General features: G+C 39.2%; 1 protein-coding gene across 8 annotated transcripts in view; it reads right to left on the bottom strand.

Annotated features, from left to right (window-relative positions):
* The window catches only part of gigyf2 (GRB10 interacting GYF protein 2), a 207,024-nt gene that overhangs the window by 28,946 nt on the left and 163,308 nt on the right, over positions 1-14,770 (bottom strand). For all 8 annotated transcript variants that reach the window (XM_072572842.1, XM_072572845.1, XM_072572847.1 and 5 more), the window contains 5 exons: positions 9,727-9,839; positions 6,221-6,349; positions 3,734-3,834; positions 2,361-2,461; positions 1,388-1,543 (listed from right to left, as the gene is read on the bottom strand). In XM_072572842.1, coding sequence (XP_072428943.1) covers positions 1,388-1,543; positions 2,361-2,461; positions 3,734-3,834; positions 6,221-6,349; positions 9,727-9,839 — 600 coding nt within the window. The remainder of the gene's footprint in view (positions 1-1,387; positions 1,544-2,360; positions 2,462-3,733; positions 3,835-6,220; positions 6,350-9,726; positions 9,840-14,770) is intronic.

Genomic DNA, 14,770 nt, shown 5'->3' with positions numbered 1-14,770 from the left:
ATCAAGCATTCATTCAAAATATTCTTCACATGCTTCCTTTAGTCTAGCGCCCAAACCTGCATACAACGCAACAGCTGAGGTCTAACAAGAGTTTTATACCAGCATCACTTCCTTGCTCCTGTGCTTTTTGCACCTCATATTAAAGCTCAGAATGCTGTATGCTTTATTAACTGCTCTTACTGCCTGCACTGCCACCTCTAATGATACATTATTCTTCCTGCAAAATATATTCTTCTTACAAAAATGAATTACCTCACACTTCTCTGCACTGAACTTCACCCGCCTCTTCAATTTTTCAGTGTCCTTTTGAAGTTCTACACTGCCTTCCTCTCAGTTTCTCCCCAAAGATGAATATTCTTCCCAAACCCCCTCACAATCTATAACTCAGCCAATCCACAGTTCCTCCTCTATCCAAAGCAATCGGCTTCCAGAAGGGAAATGTGTAAGGAAATTGTCATGATGTTTTATCACTAAATAAGTAGAACCTTCACATTGTAGGGTTTCCCAGCTGCTGACATCATTTCTCCCCCATCATCAAGGTCTAAATATCTCAAACATGTTAACTAAGTCTTCATAACCTCAATTCAAAGTTATAAGTAACGCAAATTAACAATGAAATAATATGTCGATTTACTTATGCTCTAATTCATTCAATAGCTTTGTTAATTGCATTAATGTCTCTTCCAGATGTTTAATTATATATTTAAGTACATAGAAATTGATTGGCAGAGTTGTTCAAGGATCCATTTCACTGACAGATTTCTGTCTTGGTCCAAAATCAATTGTGTAACTGAATTCTGCACAGCATACTGAAAACATATGTACCAGAAATCCTTGTAGCCAAGTGCATTTGAATGACCAATAGATAATTTTAGTTCTGCTCCATTAATGCTGTGGTAGGCCTGGTAAATTATTTGACAAAATCATGCTGCTGCTGAAGTGCATCAAGCACCATGTCATAGAATCATAGGGATGTACAGCATGGAAACAGACGCTTTGGCCATCTACGCTGACCAGATATCCTAACCTAATCTAGTCCCATTTGCCAGCAGTTGGTCAATGTACCTCTAAACCCTTCCTATTCATATACCCATCCAGATGCCTAATTGTACCAGCCTTCACCACTTCCTCTGGCAGCTCATTCCATACATGCACCAGCCTGTGCATGAAAAAGTTGCCCTTAGGTTCCTTTTAAATTTTTCCCCTCTTACCCTAAACCTATGCCCTCTCGTACTGAACTCCCCCACTCCAGGGAAAAGATCTACTTAATCTATCCATACTCCTCAATTTTATAAACCTCTAAGGTCATCCGTCAGCCTCTGACGCTCCAGGGAGGACAGAAGTGTGGCATGTGCACTTTGCTTCTAAATCCTGTTCCTAACTGTACCTGTTTCCTCCTTGCAAGTTCCTCTTCCTCTTTTCGTTTTCTCTCCTCCTCTTGCCTTCGCAAAAGCTCTTCCTGATGGCGACGGATTTCTTGTCGTTTTCTTTCCTCCTCCTCCCTTTTAGCTCTAATTTCTGCATCCCTCTTTTCTTGCTCAAGCTAAATTCAGAAATATCATGATGATTACAGAAATTTACTAGAAGATGGACGGACAGACCAATTTTGTTCCTTAAAAGTTAAAGATTATAAATGTAACTAATGAAACAGATTCAGGGTACTAAAAGAACAGGTTCATAATCTTTGAACACGATTACTTCTACTGGCACTGATTAATCATTCCAGCGCACGTTTAGTAATTATTCCTTCACACACATGAAAAGTTAGGCATATGAATGAAACAAAGTAAACTTCACTCTTGGCTGAATTAGATCATTATAGCAGAAGATATTTGCTGAAAGCAAGAACATGTATCTTTACCAATGCCTTCACTATCCTCTGACAGTTCAAAGCATTTCCATGCAAGTGTTTTCTTTTGAAGAACAGTTATTGTTACGTTATAATTTGGCAATGAATTTACACAAAGACCCTACAAACAGCAATAAGAAATATGATCAGAGTGTGATGTAGAATTTTTTTAAAAAACCAGGACATTGCCTGGGCTGGAGAGTTTTACTTATGATGATACTGGACAGACAGCTGTTTTCCCTCAAGCACAGAAGATTGAGGGGGAACATGATTGAGATGTATAAAATTATGAGGGGCATATACAGGAAGGAAGTTTTCTCTTGATGAAGGGATCAATAACTGGGGGCTCATAGATTCAAGGTAAGGAGCAGAAGGTTTAGAGGGGATGAGGGGCAAGATCTTTTCATCCAGAAAGTGTATTTCACAGTTAGAAAAAGTGAATTCCGAATGGCCAGCTTGTTACCAAGAAATACTTGAAAATAGATTGTGTGTAATAATTTTTTTTTAAAACCTTGGCAGCTTTTCCTCTCTCAATCTGCTGGATTTGCTCGACTGTGGTTCCCTGAACCGGGGCATCGACTGGCAAGTCCCACACGCTACCACCGTCCCAACCTGAAAGAATATTTACAGTTATAATTAAAGAAAGAAGTTTACAAAATCAAGAACTCTACCCGTTCAACATCACAGTATGTAGTTAAGCAAGAAAAGGCAAAATGATCTTCCACACACAAATATGTCAGGTAAATTAAGGCAGTCAAAAGCAGATTCCACAATTTACTGAGGGGAGTTCAGTGAATAAAAACAGATAGAGATAAAATAAAAGTTTTGAAAAAAGGCTGGATCGATATCCACTGAATTATCTTTTTCTTTCTAATCGACTTGCATTTTCTACATAACATGGAGCACGGTTTAGGTTTAACAGATTCTGGGGTAACATGCATTGCCATGCAAACAATGCTGGCAGGAGTGTATTGGAACTGTAAAGGTTGGAGATTAATTGAGTCCAATAGCAAGGGTATACAGTATATGGTAGGGTTTGGCAGAGATAAATGAAAGACTAAGAAAAATAAAGCATATGCATAGTTCAAGAGAAAACATTCTCAAATTAGTTTCACTTCCATAGCAGTTAGCTAATGCAAGGCACACAGTGCCAATGGTCTTGTGCTATTATCGCCAGACTGTTAATTCAAAGACTTAGATAATGGTCTGGGGACCCGGGTTCAATTCTGCCATGGCAAATGGTGGAATGTGAATTCAATAAATAATTCAATAGGAATTAAGAGTCTAATGACCACAAATCAATTGTCAAGATAAACCAATCCAATTCACTAATGTCCTTTAGGGTAGGAAACTACCATTCTTACCTGGCTTGGCCTACATGTGAAGCCAGACTCCCAGCAGCGTGGTCAACTCTTAATTATGGATGGGCAATAATTGCTGCCGAACTAGCAATACCCTCATCCCATGAATGAATAAAGAAAAAAAAATCTAAAGTGGACTAAAATATACGTAGGTGAAGTCACCATATTCCCAGTAGGACTGTAGGTTGATCTCTCATTAACCCGAGGGCTGCCACACTTCAGACAAGAGGGGGGATTGAGGAAGACAGTCCTTCATGGTAACCTCAGCTGCTGCTGTTGGGTATCACTCTGCATTGCAAATTAGCCATCCAGACCATTCCGCCAACCAACACCATGTTTTTATGACAATACTGTATTCTAGTAATATCACTTTCAGGTAACAGTCTCAGTTAAATTGTCACATACAATAAGCCAGACATCAAAATCTAGTTGCAAACAGTGAATGTGGTGTCATTTCTAGTTACTGAAAAAAACCTAATGTTTCTTTAAAAACTCCAAGGTAACTTAATTTCTTAATATTTACCGGAGGGTTGAGATGTTGCAGCCTGCAATTCCCATATTGAAGCACTATCAGGCACACTCATGGAACGTGTTGCTGGAGGCATCAGACCTTGCTCTGAGGATCTGTGTGGAGATGAAAAGTGCTTACTTTTTCAGTTGGAGCAAATGCTAAATTTTGTCAATTTTTGATACAGTATTAAAAATTGTTCTTAGATGATAATTTTGAATGTTTCTATCATGTAACAATGAATCCTCTCCAATAAGGTATAATCAGATGCCAGATAATATATATCTCGTTGACAACTCCATGCAAGGTTCAGTGACTTAACTGGCAGGACGTGGTTTAATTGAACATTAGCTAATTATAAAAAAATTACTGGTAACAAAGTCAAAAAAGACTGCTTTGTTAAAATAAGACAAATAGTTACAGATCTTGAGGGACACCATTTTGAATCAAGAATGGGGCAAAGGAAGGAGGTAGACTTCTACGAACAACCACTCGGAATGAAATGAATGCCATTGGCATCATTTTTCTCACATACTTTTGCCATCTTGCCAATTGAGCCAATTGGTTCCTGCTCAGTTCAGTGAAAAATTGATGACTGCACCAATTTAACTCTACAGCTAATATTTTTGTTCTGCACAACAAAAACTGAACTTTGTGAGATCTGCTATACATGTTTAATAAGGATCTTGAATGAATTAACTTGATCAGCTTGGAATAACTGCACCTGCTGCAAAGTTTAAACTATCTTTGGTAGGAAGTTAAAATATCCCTGAACATAATACGAGTCTCACATGAGAGACAGGAAAATGGTGGTCAATTTCTAGACTAGAATAAGGGAGCTTCTTGGAAGATGATTTTATAGATAGTGTATTTTCATACTAAGAAACATAAAATTAATCCAAACAGTACAATAAACAATCAAGGAATCAAGAAAACAATCCTTAGATATGAAAATTCTTCACAAAGAATTAAATGGAAAAAATTACATAAGCTGAGTGAGGAAAGACGAGAGATCGTGGAAATAATACAACAGCGGCCTTTCAGTGGCAACCAAGACAGCATTTTGAATTCCAAAAGAAGATATTCTTTCCATGAAGTTATGACACCTTAGCTTCAAAGCTTTCAACTGTATTTGGAAAAGTATTTATCTTTCAGTTAGGAAAGGTTCAGCTACATCATTCTGACACAAAATGAAATGCATTTTCTTTATTTTCTCCCTAAATATCAACTTTTCACTGAAAGAAATGTCTTTCCCCCATTTTTTTTTTATCATCAATAATCTCTTAAAAGGTATTGATTTGTTTTTCTGGGTACAAACCCCTCACACGTGGCATCTAAATTTTCTTTTATCCATTCGTTGGGTGTATCATTTCATTCAGCATCTATTCCCTGTAGAAGATAATGGAGAGCTGCTTTCTTGGGGTGTTGGCTCAAACCCAGTACTGTTAAGAAGGGCGTTTCAAGATTTTGATCCAGTGATAGTGGAGGAACGGAAATATAGTTCGAGTCAGGATCATGTGGGTGTTGGAGTGGAGTGTGCAAGTGGTGATGATTACAGTATCTGCTACCTATGTCCTTCTAGGTGGTAGGGGTTGCAGGAGTGAAGGCACACAGTGCTGCAACTGGTGCAAGAATATGTATTGATGTGGTAAATGGGGTGCCAATCATGCAGGCTATTTTACCCTAGATGATGTCAAGCTTTTTCAGTGTTGTTGGAGCTGCACCAATCCAGACAAGTGGGGAGTATTCCCATCTAGATGTTGGATAGGCACTGGAGAAAAAGGAAATGAGTTTTCCCAGAGAATTCCCAGGTTTTGATCTGCTCACGTAGCCACAGTATGTGGCTAGTCTAGTTCAGCTTCTGGTCAATGGGAATCCTAGGCTGGGGGTCTCAGTAATGATAATGACATTGAATATCACTGGGACAAGGATTAGATTCTCCATTGTTGGAGATGGTTATTTCTGAAGTGAATATTCTTCACAGGTTTAACTTTTGAACACATCAAATTAGAGAAAAATCCTGCTTTTTACAAGTAGTACATAGCAATGATCTTTTATCAATAATCAGAAATAGGAGAAACCCCAAAGTATCTTCTCTGTAGCCCAGAGCTGTTGAAGCCAACTAACACCATCTGTGACTGAACTGCCAAAAAGAGGTTGCTCTCCAATTTTCAATGTTTCCACTTTAAATGTGGTGTTAGTTAAATGATAGTCAAAATTTGACATAAACCAACAAAAACAAAATCAAAATAAAACTGGGATGAATGGAAAAAAGCTGGAGAACCTCATATCAGAACTTAACTTAAACATGGCAAATATTAGCAAGGTACCTAGGAGTTCAACCTTCTTACGTTCAATAGTGTTTTCAGATTACCTTTTCGAATTATGTGACATAAACACTTTGTACCAAAGCAGTGGGTGTGTACTAATACCATTCCTAAAAAGGTGCATATAAGAGTTTCCCTCTCCCTCTAAAAGATACTGAATTGCAAAAATTGTTACCTTAACTTTAAGGCTTGAAACTGCTCAAGTATGACGGCTAGTTGCTGTTGTTGCTGCTGTTGCTGCTGCGTTGTTATGGCTTCCACAGTTGCCTTTTGATGATGTGCTATTGCTTGTGCATATTGTTGCCTTTAAAAATGATTTCACAGAAAAATGATACCAATCTTAAACATGAACTGGATTTCCAACATTCACATATAATGTAACAAATAGTTTCTTAATCCAATTTTAGTAATGATAGTGCAAAATAATAGATTTCTCAGAACTTTAATTCATCACATTTTGAACGGCACCACCTTAGGTATAATAACTGATCTTGAGTGCAATGTAACAGTTACAACATTTTTACTCAAATTGTGTTCGAATGAGAAGTTCAGCAGAGTTCACTTTTATCAATTTATGCCTATGATTCATCATAAAACATACTCTCACTACAAGTCCCAGTCATAAATCTTTAACACTTACACACTTGACATTCCATCATTCTAATTTTTCAGGACTCTGGTAACTCAATTCGACTTCCCAATTTTCTTAGTTTATAAAAAACTATTTAGACATTAGGTTAACTGCTTTCAACTGATGTACAAACCTATCGATAGCTTAATCTCTTGCAATTACCAAACTATATGACCCAGCCATGACCTGATGCAATAGTTGACTGTTTTCAAATATAAAAACATACCCAGAAGAACTGGAACCACCCATCGCCAGGCACAATTCTTAATGTTCAGTATCATTCTTGCCAAGTTATGACTTCCAATGAATAAAATTAAAATCTGTCAACATAAGTAATCTGAACAAGACAGACATACAAAACACGTTGCAAACAAACTTGGAGCAAGGAAGATAAAACGGTGGACAGAAGCATGATGCTCAGGTAATTCACGGAATCATTACAGTGCGGAAGGAGGCCATTCAGCCTACCATACAGGTCATTAACTAGCATTATTACCTTATGCTAAACTCCTGCTTTTTCCTTGTATCTTTGCAACACATTATTTTAATCCAAATAATCACCCAATCCCCTCCGGAATGATTCAGCTGTACTCCTAGACAGTGCCTTCTACATCCGAATTACTTGCTGTCTGCAATAGTTCTTAACTCACTCTTGCTTGCTTTGCAGATCACTTTAAACCTATGCCTTCCTTTTACAAGCAGGAACAGTTTCTTCCTATCCACTCTATTCTACCTGACCATAATGTTGAAAATCTCTTATCAACTAGGGGAGTTCAAAACTAGAGGGCATAACTTTAAGCTGAGAGGGAAAAAGACTTAAAAGGGACCCGACGGACAACTCTTTCCACAGATGCTGGCTTATGTGGAATGAACTGCTAGAGGAAGTGGTGGATGCAGGTACAGTTACAACATTTAAAGACATTTGGACAGGCAAATGAATAGAAATGGTTGAGAGATATCGACCAAACCCAGGCAAACGGGACTAGTTTAGTCTTGATTGGAAACTTGGTTGGCTTGGATGAGTTGGACCAAAGAGTCTGTTTCCATCCTGTATGACTCCATGAAATACCATATCATATTGACCAGCAAGTTAAAAAACGCTCTTGAATGCTATTTGTTTTTAGCAAGTGGCTTCATATTAACCTCAAACAATTTGGCATGACACTTGCCTACAATTCCAAAGATTTCTGGTTAATGCCCTGGGAACATGGATTCAAATCTCACTGTGTCAACAAGAGATTTTAAAATTCAATTATTAGGAAACTTAACATTCTTTAGGGAAGGTAATCTGGTGTCCTTACCTGATCTGGCTTACATGTGAGTTATGTCATATGTTTGCCCTCTACTGGCCTAACAATCTATTCAGCTGCATCAGACCATCACAGAACAGTCAAAAGGAATAAAACTTGATGGACTATCTAACACTGGAAATGGCAAGAGTGTACTTTGCCCTTTCAACCCTGCCAAATCCTCTGTAGTAACAAGGGGATGGCTGTGCCAAAATTGAAACGAACTGTCCAATAGGCTAGTCAAACAACAGTTTGATTACCACACCCACAATATATCTTCCAGTTAATCTCCCAGACAGCATCATTACGTTTGAGAATATCCCACTGTCCGAAGTGGCAGGTCATGGATATACAGCTAGGTTGGAGTTATGTCCTCAACATATGAATCTGGATCCCATGACATCTCACAACATCAGGTCAAACGTGAACAAGGAACTTATCACCCTTCCATGGCTGCTGAATCAGCATTCCATCCTGAATATTGAATGCCATTTTGTGGAAACACTAAAGGCAACAATGGCATAGAATGTACTCTGGGTGGGTAATCTCAATGTCCACTACTAGGCATTGCTTGGTAGTATCACAACTGGCAGAGCTGTCTGAATTCTGAAGGATGTATCTGCAAAATGTACCGGCCAAAGGTGGTGAGGAACCAAAAAGATCTTGTCCACATCAATCTAGTCGTCTTTAAACTGAGCACAGAGGAACCTTGATTATCTGAAGGTCACGGGCGGGACTATTTAGTTCAGTTAATCGAATGCCAGATAACACTTTAGACAAGCATCGGGACCATGCGATCTTGTCAGATAATCAGATATTCAGATAATCAAATGCCAGATAATCAAGGTTCCTCTGCAGACACTCAAATAGATTGCGTGGCACCATTACTGTGGTGAATGGGATAAGTTAACAGGTAAAAATGTGGCTTCCACGAGGTACTGTGAACCATCAGCAAAACCGTACTCAATATAGCCACGGCCCTGCCTATACCTTCTCAACAATAATCAATCCTGGGGATCAACCCTAGCTGAAACAACACAGGAGGGCAAATCAGGAACAGCACCAGTCATACCCACAAGTGAGGAGTCAACCTGATAAAGCTACAAAACAGGACTACTATCAAGTTAAATGACAGAAGTAGCATGTGACAGAGCTAAGCATCCTGCAACCCAAGGATCAGATCAAAGCTCTGCAGCCCTGCTACATTGAGCCATGACGTAAGAAGGAAGCAACTCTATAAATATCCCCATCCTCCAGAGTTAGGGGTACACAATACAGTGTGAAGCAATTGCAACTATCTTCAACCAGGTATGCTATGTGGATAATCCACTTTTTGCTGTCCCCATCATAGATGCTAATCTTCAGCAATTATAATTCACTGCACCTGATGTCAAGAAATTATTAATGCCCTGGCAATAGTGGTAAAGCTGTGTCTTTATAACCCCACTATGCCCCAACCTAAGCTGTTCCAGCACAGGTTCAATGGAGTTCTCAACAGTGTGGAAAACTAGGCTGGTATGTTCTGAATATGAAAGCAGGACAAATCTGATCGAGCCAATTACTCAGTTTCCTTGTGATGGGTAGAATTTGAAAAGTTAGAATTTGGCCAAAAGAATTCATGAATATTTATTCATTGTTGCTGGGTCAAAATCCTGGAACTCCTACTGCAGTTTTTCAAGAAAGCAATCCACCACCTTCTCTAGAACATACTGGGGATGGGCAACATCCAATCTAAGAATAGTTTATTGCTTTAAGGATTACCGGGTCATAAGCTGTGCCTGCAGAAGCTGCTGGCACTGTATCTGCTGCATCTGATACAAATTCAAGGTAGCAAGCTCCTGTTGTCTCTTCAGTCTTTCCTGGTCCAGGTCACCCTAAAAACAAAACAAACGAAAACAAGAAACTATTTGCAAAACGAGCCATTTTGTCGATACACAACGAAACACAGAGGTCCACAAGTCTTGAAACAGAATATACTAAAACTTAGAAGGGTTCAGAAAAGGTTTACAAGGATTTGCCAGGGTTGGCAGGTTTGAGCTATAGGGAAAAGTTGAATAGACTGGAGCTATTTTCCCTGGAGTGTCGGAGGCTGTGGGATGACCTAAAAAGAGGTTTATAAAATCATGAGGTACATGGATCGGATGAATAGACAAGGTCTTTTCCCCGGGAGTCCAGTTTAAGGAGAGAGGGGAAACATTTAAAAAGGGACCCAAGGGGCAAACATTTCATGCAGAGGGTGGCAGGTGTAGTGAATGAGCTGCCATAGGAAGCAGAAGAAGCTGTACAATTACAACATTTAAAAGCCATCTAGATAGGTATATATATGGTCAGGTGGTGATTAGAGGAATATGGACTGCTGCCTCACAGCGCCAGAGACCTGGGTTCAATTCCCGACTCAGGCGACTGACTGTGTGGAGTTTGCACATTCTCCCCGTGTCTGCGTGGGTTTCCTCCGGGTGCTCCGGTTTCCTCCCACAGTCCAAAGATGTGCAAGTTAGGTGAATTGGTCATACTAAATTGCCCGTAGTGTTAGGTAAAGGGGTAAATGTAGGGGAATGGGTGGGTTGCACTTCGGCGGGTCGGTGTGGACTTGTTGGGCCGAAGGGCCTGTTTCCACACTAAGTAATCTAATCTAATCTAATGCTGGCAAATGGCACTAGATTAGTTTAGGATATCTGGTCAGCATGGATGATTGGACCAAAAGTTTGTTTCCATGCTGTACAACTGTCTGAGTCTATAACGCCAAAATTATACACCTATCACAAACTAACTTTGCTGAATCATGGCATATTGCATCACATGGATCTCTATCTACATTGCACTAAAGTGTGCTGTCCAGTATACTTCATTTATATCTCCCAAAGAAGTGAAAGTCAAATACTTTTGCCTACATTTTCCTGAATTTCATTTCTTGTTAATTAAGATAAAACAATAAACTTGGTTTGAATTTGTTTACATATCACCAAATACAACTTATCTTTATTATCATTGAAAATCTTGCACAGTGGAGCTGCATTTAAAAAATTCTACTTCATGAATGTGGCTAATATACTGTAACACTCTACACCAAAAACTAAAAATAGATCACAAATATTCAACTGTTTCCTTGTAAGTTATAGGATGCATGAAAACAGCCAAGTCAGCATAAACCAAAATACTTCATCACAAAATCTTTGGGTACCATCCAACCATTGGTGATAAGCCAGATTCCAAAAAAAACTCTACTCATAGTAATAAATACCAAGTAGTAATAGCATGCAATGTGCACAATATAGCAAAATCTAATCTCCTAATCAGTGCACCTCTACAAAGTGTTAGAAGCCCTTATGCCAAATGCCAGTTAATTTGAGTATCAATCAGAAATTTACTTTAAAAGCCAGGTCACATTTCTTCTGAAGACCTATCAATTTTTTCCTCATTCCTCCAGAACAACAGTGAGCAAAATCTTGAATCTAGGGAATGTTCTCCTGACAGAACCAAAAAAGTGAACTTGAATATAATCAGACATCAAATTCACGTGATCCAACAATGCAGGTGACTGACTTGGGGGGAAAAAAGGGGGAAAGAGTGCTCAGAAACCTCCGGAGCAAAAGTACAGGGAGATGAAAATATCAACTTACACATTCCCAAATTTTTGGAAAATCCAATCCCAAGAATGGACTTCTAAGATCTATTATCTGGGAAAACACAGCTATAAAAAGGACCTCATACCAATTATCTTTTGAGATTTTTTGATCACAATGCCATATTTGTGTGTCTGTGTTGAAGGCAAAAGTTTGTGGTCACCTTCCCTAAATCTGCAAGTGACAGAAATTTCTAATCATCTGAAAACAGAGAACATGGAAATCAAGAAATTCTGAACCTCCATAGACTATACTGTCAAGTCATTGCAGATGGAAATGATCCATAAACCAAAGTATTGGTTTGAACACTCCTGTTATGTGGCAGGTCTACTGCAAAACACAAGGAAAAAGTTATATCTTCTTGAATAAGGTATAGCTATTTGCAATGGTGTGCCAAGTCACAATTACCCCATGAACAACCTCTGACTTCAAATATCTAATTTTATATTTATGAAATATCAAATTTCTCCAAATAACTGTTTTGAAGTATGTCAGCTGCTACCTTAATGCCATATGTAATTTCAAAACTTTATTTTACTTCATGAGAATTAAAATAAAGATAATCAATGTTTTCATTCCTATTTGATTGTCTTTTTAGTAGGCATAGTCTGTTTTCCACAACCAGAAGCAACTTCTCTATATCTACCTGATCTACCCTCTCAATTATTAAGATTCCCATTAGTTCAAAACACCCCTCTTCCCACAATTTACTTTCTAAAGAATAGATCTCCAACATGTTCAGCTTGTGTTGAGGAAATGCTCTCAATTCTGGCACTATTTTAGTCAACCTCTTTGCCTCAATTGTCTTATCTAAACTATAAAAATGTATTCTGAGGTACAAATGACCAGAACGGCACACAAGAGATCAAAACATGACCAATTCTATCAGTCTAGAAATAAATACACAATTTTGTCTACAAAGTGCCTTTATTCATCTGCCATCACTTACTGATTTGCACATATGCCTCCCAGTTCCTTTTATTCCACTGTTCCATTTAGACTACTGTCCAAGCAATGCAAAATAATTCCCTTTCTTTTAATGTATTCGTCCAGGACATAATAGCATTCATCTTGAATGCTATTACATCTGCTTCTACCACTCCTCTGGCAAAGCACTCCAGACACTCACCACCCTGTGAAAACTTTACCTCATTTTTTAAACTTCCTCCTCACACCTTGAACCTCTGTCCCCTAGTAACTGACCCCTTCACCCTGGGGAAAAGCTTCATACTTTCCATAACATTCACAAGCTTATAAACTTCAATTAGGTTGCCCCTCAAACTCCTGTGTTCCAGTGAAAACAAACTCAGTCCATCCAACCTTTCTTCATAGCTAAAATTCTTCATACCAGGCAACATCCTGGTAAATCTTTTCTCTATACTCTCCAAAGCACCCACATCCTCTGGTAGTGTGGTGACCAGAACTGCCCACAATATTCCACATGTGGCTTAACTAAAGTTCCAAAAACTGCTGCATAACCTGCCTATCCTGAGACTCAATGCTCCTTTCCATGAAGGCAAACAGACCATTAGACTTTTTTACTACCTTATCTACCTGTGTTGGCCTGTGATCTATGCACCTGCACACTCAGATCCCTCTGCATATCAATACTCCTAAGGGTTCTCTCAATTACTGTACAATTTCCATCTGTACTTGACCTTCCAAAATGTTATCACCTCCCATTTGACTGGTTAAAACTCCATCTATTTTTCCGCCTATACCTCCAACTGATCTATATCCTGTTGTATGCTCGGTCAATCCTCCTTACTATCCACAACACCGCCAATCTTTGTATCATCCGCAAACTTATTAATTAGACCAGCTACATTTTCCTCCAAATGCAGACCACGTACAATACGGGTCCCAGCACTGATCCCTGTGGAACACCACGAGTCACAACCCTCAGTTCCAAAATGTGTTCCTCCACTGCTACCCTATGACTAAGCCAGTTCTACGTCAATCTTGCCAGCTCACCCAAATACCATGAGATTTTACCTTTTGTAAAAGTCTCCTATGAGGGACTTTGACAAAGGTTTTACTGAAGTCAATGCACACTTCATTAACTGCTTTTCCATCATTAATCAATGCTGCTATTGTGTCTGCTTCCACCACCTTCAGGCACACTCAATTTGTGAGAGAAAAACTTGCCTCGCACATTCCACACCTCCCTCCCCCCTCCTGACCTTGTATCTTAAACCTGTGTTCTGTAGTAATTGACCCCTCCACCCTGGGAAAAAGTCTCATTCTTTTGACTCTATCCATGCCATTTACAAGTTTCTCAAAAATCTCAGTCATGTTAGTGAGGCACGACCTCCCCTGCACAAAACCATGCAGTCTCATCGCTCATAAGTCCATTTGCTTCTAAATGCATACAGATCTTGTCCCGAGAATCTCCTTGCTCTCCTAGTATAACATATCACACTTAATATCAAAGTGCATTTGTCAAACACATGACTATGTCCCACATTTACTAGCGTCACCTTACATGCCATATTGCTCTTCACAATATTGACTATATCCCACAAGGTCTGCAAATTTTGAAAATACAGTTCTGATTCCCAAATCTTTATTATTTATGCAGATTGTGAATGACTCCTTGGATGAAGGGAAAAAAGAAATGGTTGCTACATTTGTGCATGACACAAAACTAGGTAGGAAAACAAGTTGTGAACAGGAGATAAGGAGGTTACAAAAAAGATAGAGATAGATTGAACAAGTGAACGAAGACCTGACAAATGGAACATAATGTGGGAAAACATGAAACTGCCCATTTTGGCAGGAATAATAAAATAACATTATTTATATCATGAACAATTGCACAGCTCAGAGGTGTAAAGTGGGCGGCACGGTGGCACAGTGGTTAACACTGCTGCCTCACAGCGCCAGAGACCCGGGTTCAATTCCCGCCTCAGGCGACTCTCTGTGTGGAGTTTGCACATTCTCCCCGTGTCTGCATGGGTTTCCTCTGGGTGCTCCAGTTTCCTCCCACACTCCAAAGATGTGCAGGTCAGGTGAATTGGCCATACTAAATTGCCCGTAGTGTTAGGTAAGGGGTAGATGTAGGGGTATGGGTGGGTTGCGCTTCGGCGGGGCGGTGTGGACTGGTTGGGCCGAAGGGCCTGTTTCCACACTGTAAGTAATCTAATCTAATCTAATATGGATCTAGTGCATGAAGACTTATA

This window comes from Chiloscyllium punctatum, chromosome 6 (assembly GCF_047496795.1).
Source record: "Chiloscyllium punctatum isolate Juve2018m chromosome 6, sChiPun1.3, whole genome shotgun sequence".
Lineage (NCBI taxonomy): Eukaryota > Metazoa > Chordata > Chondrichthyes > Orectolobiformes > Hemiscylliidae > Chiloscyllium > Chiloscyllium punctatum.
This window is presented reverse-complemented; position numbering and strand designations above follow the sequence as displayed.